The following is a 12,177-nucleotide window of genomic DNA, read 5'->3' on the forward strand; positions in this document are numbered from 1 at the left end:
GGTGTGGGTGTGTATGTGTGTGTATTTTTGTGCACAATTATACATATATAAATAACTTGTGAAGAAAGAAAAGTATTAAAAGTGAAAAGGAGAGGTTCAAGAAAAGCACTATGAGTAATCTGTGGAAAGAAAGGAAACAGCCAAGTGGAAAAGACTGTCAGGAATAGGAAGGATGGAATTTAAATTGGAGCTGGGAGGAAGGTGTATACTTAAGATAAACACAAGGTAGGGATAGAGATAGAGAAAGGAACTAGATGCGGGATTACATTTATCTAGGGAATCAAGACAAATCGCTGATTACGTGTTTTTGATCACATCCTCTCCCAATTTTTTCAGCAGACCTTCACTACCATCTCCTCATAATATCTTCCTATTTATTGGTTCCTTCATGGGTGCCTGCACACTCCTGTTTCCTTAATCTAGGTTTTTAAAAAACCATAGATTGACCCACCATACCCATTAAATGTTATCCCATATCTTTCATCCTTTTATAGCTATTTAGACTCTTTGAGATTGTCCTTCATCTTCTCTTATTTTATAAACCCTCTACAATTTGACCTCCATTCAATTGAAACTTGCATTCAATTGCAAAACTATCAATGATCTTTTAGTTGTCAAATCTATTGACCTTTTTCTTAACTTTTATCTATTTACAAACTTTGACACTATAGAGCATTATCTTCTTTACCCCTCTGTCTTTACCTCTCCAAGGGAGGCAGTGTGCTAGTTCTACAGTAGGAAGAAAAAAGTTCAAATACAGCCTTAGACATTTTCTAGTTGGTGACTCTGAGAAAATCACTTAATTCCTGCTTGTATCAGTTTCCTCAGCTGTAAAAATTAGGATTATAACAGTATTAACCTTTCAGAGTTGTTGTGAGAGTCAAATGAGAAAATATTTCTAAAGTAATTAACACTGTGTCTAACACATAGGAAGCTCTATATAAATGCTTATTCCTCTTCTTTCTTTCTCTAGTTTTTCCTAACTATAATTTCTTCTGATTATCCTGATATCTATCTGGTCTTTTTTCCATTCCCTTTTGTTGGATTTTCTTCCATTTCACACCCTCTAATTGTTGGTATCCTCCAAAACTCTTGTCCCAGGCCCATTTGTTTTCTCCCATTCTCTCTTGCTTTGAGATCTCATTTGCTCCAATGGATTAATTTGTCATATCTATCAAAACCATTTCTGGATCTATATATCCAAAGATAGTTTCTCTTTCTTTTGAGTTCTAGAACCATATCATCAAATGCCCTTTAGACATTTAGAACTGGATATATCTCATTATCTCCAATTCAACATGTTCAAAATAGAAGTTATCTTTACTTTAACTCCTCCTTCTTTTTAATTTTTCCTATTCTTGTGGTTGGTACTGCCATTCTTCCAGTAACTCAGGCTTGCAGCATTGCTGTTATTCTTGATTTCTCATTCACATTTCTCCGACATTTCTGTTGTCACATCTTGTCATTTCTCCCTTCTTAAGATCTCTTTTACAACCCTTTTTCTCTCTACTCACAATTACTACTCAAGGTCATGTCATCATCACTTATTTATTTGCAATAGTTTTGTCTCTCTCCACTCCAATACATTTGACATTTGGCTGTCAAATTGATCTTCCCAAAGTGCAAGTCTGATAATATCACTCATCTTTTCAGTAACCAGCAGAGGTTCTATCTTTCCTCCAGAATCTGTCTGGGACTTATTGGATCTCATTTCTAGTCTTCACATACATTCCTTACCTCCTCAGGTATATCAGGTATACCTCCACACTGGTATATGTGCTATACCTGTAGCATGGCATTGTTTCCTGGCTGCCTTTGCACTGGCTATTCATATGTCTATCATATACTCCTTCCTTACTTCAAAATTCTGACTTCTTTCAGGATTCAGCTCCATTCTTCCCTTTCTATTAGAACTTTCTAAAAGAAAACTTTTCCCAGAGAGGAACCACTGGTTTTCTTCTAAGATTAATTGTTATATCATTTTTCAGTTGTGTCCAATTCTTCATGACCCCATTTGGGATTTTTCTTGGCAAAGATAGTGAAGTGGTTTACCATTTCCTTCTCCAGAAAATTTTACAGATGAAGAAACTGAGGTGAATGAGATTAAGTAATTTCACCAGGATCATGCGGCTAGTTAGTATCTGAGAACAGATTTGATTTTAGGAAGATGACAGATTCCAGGCCCATCACTCTATCCACAATGCCCTTATTTTCCATCTGTTCTGTATATATCTTATATGTACATAATTATTTACATTATGTTTCTTCCTTTAGGACATGAGCTCATTGAGGACAATGCTAGTGTTTCTCCCTTTCTTTCTATTCCTAGCATTTAGCACAATGCCTAACACATAGTAAGAAATTCATAGATGCTTGTTGACTTTGACTATTGTTCTTTGTAATATTCAGCCTTAATGAGTTACCTAGAGCACTAATAATCTACGTAATTTTCTTTAGGCTACAGGACCAGTAGGTGATAGAGGCCACATTAGAACTGAAAATTTCATGGTTTTTATTCAAGATAAAACGTCCTACTTCCCCAGAGAGAGGTTTGGAAGAAGCAAATTAAAGACAAGCTGCTGTTGTGAGCAAATGCATGATAATGAGAAAGAGATGGATTAAGATTGGGAGCAAAGTAGACCAATTTGGATAAGAGCTAGGTCATATAGGGACTAGAATTCTAAAATCATGTATTTATAATTTATTCAGTTTTCAATAAGAAGCCCGAAAGAGCTTTGGAGGTAAATAACAACACTATCAGAATAAAAGACAGGTGGATAATGAACTAATCTTTGGTACACAGCAAATCCCTAACAAAAGCATTTCCATTCCATGTTAGAAGAGACAGGACAGAATAAGTTTGGAAACAATTGGCAGAAAAATTTTGATAGAATTGAGAGCCAGCCTGGTAGAGTAGATTGAACATTGAAGTCAGGAAGGCCTAGATTCAGTGTACCTCAGCTAACTATTAGCTATATGGCTCAGGAAGACTTTTAACTACTCTTCTTCAATTTCCTCATATATGAAATGAGTAAAATGGACTCAATGACTTCTAAAGTTCCTTAAAAATCTTTATGATCCTATGATCCTATGAGATTGAGGTTGCAGGTAAAAGCTTTAGCAAGGAGAAAAGTAATTTATTCCTCTGTCACTGAAAGAAAACAGAAAACATAGATGAGGACATAGAGAGTTTTAGCCATTTGCTAGTGAACAGCTGAAAGAGTTCATAAATGGATTGAATTTTCTTGTTTATTCTTTGAATGTTGTGATGACCACGTTAGCACCCAGGATATCTTAGAATTAGCCGGAGTTAGGATAAGCAAAAGTCCTTAGTCTTTATTCGTGGTCTTTAGGGATAGAAGTGAAGGGGATCTTCTGCAACCTCCTTCTTCCTCATCCACAGCAAAAGTGACTCTGGCTAGTCTTATTCCACTTCCTAGTCCCTCCTACAATCCTCTGTATACATTAATCATTGAGCCAGTAGAGGATAGTGGAAAGGGCCATTTTCCAAGCATATGCCCATAGAGTATTGTCCAATCAGTAGTTAGACTCAAGTGTTCGACTGTCCTGACCTCAGTCCCTAGACGCAAAAGTTTCAGCCCTCTACAGAATGTATTTTTCTTTGTTCTCTAACCAAAAATATCTGAATTTGAGTAGACGTTTTCTTGATGCTCTGTCATATTTGCATTTCAAATTCATGCTCTGTATATTTACTAAATGTAATTATTATGCTCCCTATTTAAAAAAAATTTCATAACTCAAAAGAATAGGAAATTGCAGAATTTAGCATTTTAAAAAATCTATTTGTAAGTGTGTGTCTTTTTAAAGTTTTTGATAGCACAAATCATATAAGTATGAATTATCAATGTACTTTGAATTTGATACAGAATGATATTTATAACATATTTAATGAGTCAGGCAGCAGTTGAAAAGCTATTTTTGTGATCAATCAATAAGCAAGCATTTATTCAATGTTTCCTCTCTTCTATGCATTGTGCTAGATAGAGCTACAAAGACAAAAATGAATATCTTATACTCAAGCAGCTTACATGTTTTATTATACAAAAGTAGATATTAAAAAAAAAACAGATAAAAACTAATCTGAAGAGAGAAGACACTAACTAACCATTAGGACTTGAAATAGGGTGTGTTAAAAAGGAAAGGTTTTATATAGAAAGAGCTGCTTCTTAAATAAAATCAAGGAACCCAATAAGACATGAAGAGTGAAGGCATTCCAGACACAGGAAATATCCAGGGCAAAGATATAAAAATTGGAGTATCCTGTGCAATTAATAGAAAGAAAGTCAGTTGACGTGGCCCAAAAGTGCATAGAGGTAGGGATTTCTCATATCAATGCTTTCTGAATTTAAATTATGTATTCACTATATGGACAAACGTAGCATGTGCACTAAATGTACAAGTGGGGCTGGTTGAAGAATAAGAAATTCTGTAGGAATGCTCTAGTCGTGAAACAACAAAATAGAGCTTTAAAAGAATATAAGAGGTAAAAATTAAGGCTGTGCACAAACAGCCATTCTAGTATTCCTTTAGTGTCCAACAGCATAATTCTTGATGCAGCCTAGAGTACTGGAGGTCATGAATTTAATTTCAGCTTCCAGAGATATTGGAACCGAAAATTTTTAAATCCAGGCATTTGGGAGAGAATATAATGAAAAATAATAATATTTTTACTAAATGTGTACTAAGTATAAGAATTATAAAATACAATTTCAGCTCTATGAATCACAGATGAGATAGATAGTATGTATCAACATCAGGAGATTGTAAGAAAAAAAAAACACCTCAGAAAAATAAGGATCAGTTGTCTTTTCTTATATTTCTTTTTTCCTTATTTATGACACATTTCTAATTCCCATGCTTTAGAAAGTAAGATACTGTATCAATTGAAAGATTTCACAGAATGAAAGATTAGGATGTAGATATTTGAAAGAAGAAAGGAAACAGAAGAGATCTTTCTAGATATGGAGATCAGGTAGAAATATCCACAGGAATTCATTGATAGCTAAGTGGATTAACCCTACCTGAGATGATATACTGTTAAGCTTATGCTGACTGATGGCTGTGAGGAACAAAAAAGAGAAGAGAGAGAAATTGAATGCATCAAAGTTATCTAAAGGTGACATGCAGAAAGTATAAGTTAATATGGAAATTGAATGGATGTTAGAACTTTTTTTTTAAAGGTCAGAAAATAAAGTGGTGAAATTACTTAAACTTGATAAAGAAATGAGTTCAGCTATGCTATTGAGAGCAGAGTCAGGAATGATTGGTCTCACTGACAAGATTTTTTGGGCCATATTTGTCAAGTGTAATTCATTTATTAGAAAGTTTTCAGATGCAGGGTCTTAAATGTTAATCAGATTTTCAGCTTATTAAATCAAAATCTTGTCCATGTTATCTAATCATTTGATCCATTCCAAATTATTTTCAATTTTATCATTTAAAATAACATTCATTATAATTTCATATTTTTATTTTCTCATGTCTTGCTACCATGTTTTCTTGTAGTTTTCTATTGGGTTCAGCATTTCCTGATATTGATTTCCTATAAATTTTTCATAACAGATCTTATAGCTTGGTCCTTTTAGAGATAGTTTTCTGGAAATTATAGCATAAATGTTTTACAAGTGGTTTCTCAGTGGAGCCTTTCATTCTTTTCTCTTGGAGTTTGGAAATTTCATTCAACTTTTGATTTTTTATTTCCCAAGTTAGATTCTGACTTCATAAATAATTGGTATATTCAGTTATAAAGTTTTAAAATTGTTTAATTTTCTCAAATTTCTTATAAACTATAAGTATATCATCTCAATCATGGCCCTACTATTCATGCCTCCTAGGATATGTTGGGACATGTGGATAGAACTAGGCAGTATAGAGATAAGATTTGATTTGAGGCTAAGAGTTTAGGATAGGAGCAAGAATAGTTTTCCCCCATTATTTTCAGTACAATTTAAATTTCTTGAAGACAGGGTATCTTTCATTTCTGCATTTGTATTCTACTTCACTTTGCAAATTGTAGCCATTCAATCTTTTTATTTAAGTGAATTGAAATGACTTATCTTAAAAGTATTCCCTTGTATAAAAGTGAAAACTAAGTTCATTGAAAGTAAGCATTTAATGAAAAGCTGTACAAATAGATTTTAATTGTTACTTTAGAATTGACTTGCATGTTGTGCTGACATTGCCCTTGGTGACCAGTAATTATCAAATATAGGGCCATCATTATGCATACAATAGGTATGTAATAGAATTTACAGTATTGACATCTTCAGTAAATGTCTGAGTAATAAGTTTCTTTATTCAAAGGGAGTGGCCCCAGAAGAAACTTATCAGGAAGCCAATTTACATTTAATCTATAGATACAAAATCATCATAAATTATATCCAGTGGTATTTACTGTACCTAGACTTTCAATTTTATGAGCATATAGAAGATCACATACAAAAAAAAAAAAGAAAAAAAAAAAAACTCCACCTGAACACACTTTTACAGGGATTGAGCACACCAGAAAGAAATACAGTCATAAAAGGGAAACATTCATGGACTCCAAACCCAAACAACCGCTTGGATTTAACACAAGAATCCTGTCTGACATTAAGTTGTTCTGTATTATATCTTTTTGCATTAAATTGTTCTATATCTGTACTACTGAGAGGACAGGTTTCAAAACTTGTTGCTCCCTGTTTCCTAATTCAGAGGTTTCTTATTACCTAGAATGGATGGAAAGGTCAGTACCATTTCTAATGAAAATGGCCATACCTACTATTTTCTGGTCCCCAAGGTTCCATCTTGCTGCTTTCCTCAGTATGAGAACACCTTCCTCATTGTGCAGGGGTGAATTATTTAATCTCTACAAAGTGTTCTGAGATTTTTAGAACAGAAGCTCTTAACAAACACAGTACACAGTACTTTGAAGAAACAATTTAAACTGTGTTGTCATAAAATATTTGCCCAGAAAGCTAAAAGGTACAAATATATGTATAATGCTGTTAAAATCAAATAAAATCTGAGTAGGGAGGTTAGAGGATCTGTACCTAACATTCCACTAGCTATTCTGTGTCAGTTTGGGTTTTCATTCAGAGTTCAGCTAAAAATTTCACTTTTCTGAAGCTGTTTTTTTTTCTAATTTCTTTTTTATTTATTCACTATTTTCCCCAGTTACATTTAAAACAATTTTTTTTCATTTTTTAAATGTTGGAGCTCCACATTTGCTCCCTTATCCACACTCTTATCTTCATTGAGAAACCCATGTGAAGTTATGCAAAAACATTTCTATACAAGTCATGCTGTAAAAGAAACATAAATCTCCCACTCCAATTAAAAAAAAAAAAAAAACCTCCTGAAAAATAGTTAAAGAGAGAGAGTATGATCCAATTTGTATTCACACACAATCAGTTCCTCCTCTGGGTATGGATAGAATTTTTCATCATAAGTTCTTCCGAGTAGTCATGGATCATTGTCTGAAGCTGTTTTTAACTATTCCACACACACATACATACCCCACATGTAGCATTTATTTATTGTCAATAGTCATCATATTGGAATTTAATGACAAATAATCTTATTATTTGAAAGTTCAATTTTAGTTATGAACATTGCATTGTATTCATTTGCATTTCAATGTCTCATGAAGTCTCCTTAATCTTCAGCTGCAATAGTCATAAATAGTTTTTATTTCCCCTTACCACTTCATTTGCATCTTTCTTGGTTATTTCTAAGATCCCCCTCCCTTTTTTTTTCTGTTCTAATCCTTATTGTCCTATAACATTTACCTGGGGACCTCTTCTTCTTTCTTAATAACCTTTCTTCCCTTTGTTTCTTTGATGTTGGACTTTCATAGTTTTATTCCTATGTTTCCTATCATTCTTTTATTAGCTCCACATACCCATTCTTCCCTTAAACATGAGTGCATACAAATACTCTGCCCCAGACTTCTTTCTCTTTTTCCATGCTATCTCCCTTGATGATCTATCTTATCTAATTCTATGACTACAATTATTATATCTATGAAAAACAATTATAACCTACGTTCTGTTATTTTTTGAGAGATCCAGTCTTATATTTCCAACAGATTGGTAGATATCTCTAATTATATATCCCATTGGCATCTCAAAATCATTATCTGTGAACTTCCAATCAATCAACCAATCAACAAACATTTATTGTCTATTATGAGAGGACTATTATGTGACATACTAAGGATATAAAAAGAGGCAAAAGACAGTCTCTCTAGGAAGATGGCATGGAATCAAATATATACAAAGAGAACTACATGTAGGATCAATAGGAAATAATTAACAAGAGCAAAAATACCAGCACTGAAGGAAAGCTTTCAATAAAAGATGGGATTTTAGTTGAGATTTAAAGGAAGCTAGCAAAGTTAGTAGTTGTAATGGAGAAGAAGAGAATTCCATTTGGGGATAGCCAGAGAAAATTTCCAAAGCCAAGAGATGGAGTATATTGTTTACAAAACAACTGGGAGACCTGGATTACTGGATTGAAGAGTACACTATAGGAATCCATACCTCCATCCTCACCCCCTGACTCCTATCAAAGCATAAATCTTCCTCTAACATTTTATTTCTTTTAATGACTCCACCATTTTACCAGTCCCCTAGTTTTTTTTCTCCATAGGTATCTTTGATTCTTCCCTCTCTTCACATATTCAGTCATTTTCAAGTTATGTTAACTATTCCTCTACAAAAATCTCTCTTCTTGCGCTTTTTCTACTCAGACATCAACTTCCCTAATTTAGGCCTTTGTTTTTTGTTAATTAAACTATTGGAACTCTTATTCCTCCGCTCAGTTATTCCATCTCCAATTCATCCTTCACATAATTGCTGAAGTAATTCTTTTTTATTATAGCTTTTTATTTATAACATATATACATGGGTATTTTTCAGCATTGACAATCGCAAAACCTTTTGTTCCAATTTTTCCCTTTCTTCTCCCTTTCCCCCTCCCCCAGATGGCAGGTTGACTAATACATGTTAAATATGTTAAAGTATAAGTTAAATACTATACACACACACACACACACACACACACACACACACACACACACATATATATATATATATACACACACACAAGTCCATACAGTTATTTTTCTGTACAAAAAGAATTGGACTTTGAAATACTGTACAATTAACCTGTGAAGGAAATAAAAAAATGCAGGCAGACAAAAATAGAGGGATTGGGAATTCTATGTAGTGGTTCATAGTCATTTCCCAGAGTTCTTTGACTGGGTATAGCTGGTTCAATTCATTATTGCTCTATTGGAAACTTTATTAGATTATTATTCTTTAATAGATTATTAGTACTTTGAGAAGATAAATTAGATGACACAGAGGGTAAAGGCCTGGGCTTGGAGTCAGGAGGACCTGAGTTCAAATACAGCCTCAAAAATTTCCTTGTTGCATGACTTAGTTATATAATTAAGTACCCAAGGTCATACTAGATGGCAATGGAGCAGCTAGATGGTGCACTGGATAGAGTTCCAGCCCTGAAGTCTAGAGGACCTGAGTTCAAATGTGGCATCAGATATTTAATACTTTTTAGCTGTGTCATCCTAGGTTAAATCACTTAAGCCCAATTGCCTCACCAAAAAAATAAAAATCCTATAGATCCACAGGGTAACAAAAATCATATATAACTAAACAGCAACAAAATCTTGACAATATAATTTACATCATAATGGTCCCTAACATTATGTCTTTCACATAGTAAGAACTTAATAGGTTTTTTTTTTTCAGACAAAATAACATAGTCATTTACTTATTTCCTTTGCCAAAAATAATCTTTGATTTCTTTTTTTATATATCCAGAAGAACCCAAAATAAAGCCTTTTTGTGAAGAAGACAATTAGTAAATGTCTGTAGCATTACATTTGTACATACCTCCTCTCTCTAATAAACATCTAAACTCTGTAGGAAGGCACCATGCTTCATACTTTGGTAGCATGGGATAAATGAAAAAAGTACTTGTTAAAGATTAATACAACTTGGTTTTAATCTCAATCTTAGTGCTAGGTACTTATGTGGCTTTTGGCAAATCACTTAACCTCTCTAAGCCACAGTTTCATGATATGTAATTATCTATCTATATCTTTATCTATCTATATCTATAACTATATTTATCTCTATATCTATCTGTCTATATATATATACACACACATATATATATATACATATATATACATATATATATATATATGCATATATATATATATATATATATATACATAGAGAGAGAGAGAGAAAGAGACAGAGAGAGAGATTAGACCATATGATCTTAAAGATTCCTTGTACCTCCATAATTCTACAGTGACTTTTATTGAATTATTTACAGGACTTAAAAAAGCAATAAGATGTCAATAAATATTCATAGTATCACAGATGTAAAGCACTTATGTGGCTCAGTGGATAAAATACCAGCTCTGGAATTAGGAAGACTTTTTTTCATGAGCTCAAATCTGGCCTCAGACACTTACTAGCTATATGACTTTGGGCAAGTCACTTAATTCTGTTAGTTTGCATCTGTAAAATTACCTAGAGAAAGAAATAGCAAATCACTATAGTATCTCTGCCAGAAAAATCCCAAATGGGGCTACAAAGAATTGGATACAATTGAACAACAACAAATAGCTTTACAGCTAGGAAAAATTTTAGAGACAATTGAATCCAATCCTCCCAATTTACATATGAGGAAAATGAGTCAGAAAAACATTCAATGAATTGTTTAGGATCATATAGTTAGTAAATATCTCATTTGAGATAAGAAATCACTTATTTTTGAACTCTACACAATCTATTTTGCTTAAACAGAAACTGAATATCTACTTATCTATTTATTTACTATTGTGTTATAAAGACCTTAGAAAGATGTTCTTTGGTGGCTTGAATAGGAAGAAAGACCAAATTGTATTGAAAAAAAGAGGTCTGATCTTATGTAGTTTACTAAGAAATCCCTAATGGATTGTCTGTTTCTGAGCCGATTTCACATGTTCTCATCTGTGGTAATTTAAACATGTCCACAAACATACACACACACACACACACACACACACACATACACACCCCAAAACAGGTTAAATCTATTTTGAGAGTTGCTATTTTTGTTCTCTCATCTAAATTATAATATGTCAGATTTTAGAATACTTAATTATAATTTAATTATAGGGAAAGTTGTTTGTCTTCTTAGATACAATTATATAACAATATTTTTGGACTAAAAAGATTATATATCTTTCAAAATATAAAACATAATATGTGACAGTTTACCAGAATTTTCTCCTTTGCAGAACTTATTTTCTAATAATCTTAATTTTTAAAAATTCCTTTTGGTCTGTAATTGAGATTTTCAAAAAAAAATTGTTCATTTATTTCTTCATTCATTCATCAATTCATTTCAGTGACTTAGCGTCTTAGATGATTCTTAGATGATTGCTTTAGACAATAAGAGATTAATTTATTTTCTAATGGTGAAATAAATAGTATGAATTATTATAGGGAAGACCTAAACCAGACCTTGCTAATTCTGAGTCCATTCCTCTATCCCACTGCTTTTCCTGATAAGCTACTATTATGATTCAAATAATGTAGGAGTACTTATTCTAACATAAAAATGCAAAATTATTTCCAAAAAATAAAGAACAGGATAAATTTGTTAAAATAAGGAGGATTTTTCAAGCACCATACTGCAAAATCATATCCAGTGCTTTATTCCTTTTTATTTACTCAACTTATATTTGTTTTCTTTTTCTTTTCTTTTTTAGGGTACTTTGAATCCTTATTGTGTGCTTTGGGATGACTCAAAAACGTAAGTAACAGATGTTTTCTTACCTTATTTTGAACTAAATATATTCAAAAGCACATTAAATTATTTGAGCAGCCTGCTAGTCAACAGGAGTGTTTTCAAGTCAGTGGGATGTGTGTTACACCAGAAGAAAAAATATTCCTTTTGTTAAATCTGTAGGCAGAATGATAAATATGTTTGTATTGTATGCTACCAGAATATATCTATCTCAGGATAGAAGTGCCTTACCAAATTTGTAAATCATGTTCCTGTGCAGATTTCAAGGGAATATTTTTAAATCATAGATAGTTTACAAAAGAAGGGCTTGGGCTATTGTCTCCATTATTCAAAACCATATTGTAT

At 32.7% G+C, this 12,177-nt stretch overlaps 1 protein-coding gene across 4 annotated transcripts in view; it reads left to right on the plus strand.

Annotated features, from left to right (window-relative positions):
- The window catches only part of ADGRB3 (adhesion G protein-coupled receptor B3), an 882,558-nt gene that overhangs the window by 488,586 nt on the left and 381,795 nt on the right, over window positions 1-12,177 (plus strand). For all 4 annotated transcript variants that reach the window (XM_051997212.1, XM_051997213.1, XM_051997210.1 and 1 more), the window contains one exon: window positions 11,795-11,838. In XM_051997212.1, coding sequence (XP_051853172.1) covers window positions 11,795-11,838 — 44 coding nt within the window. The remainder of the gene's footprint in view (window positions 1-11,794; window positions 11,839-12,177) is intronic.

Source organism: Antechinus flavipes, chromosome 4, assembly GCF_016432865.1.
Source record: "Antechinus flavipes isolate AdamAnt ecotype Samford, QLD, Australia chromosome 4, AdamAnt_v2, whole genome shotgun sequence".
In the NCBI taxonomy this organism is placed as follows: domain Eukaryota; kingdom Metazoa; phylum Chordata; class Mammalia; order Dasyuromorphia; family Dasyuridae; genus Antechinus; species Antechinus flavipes.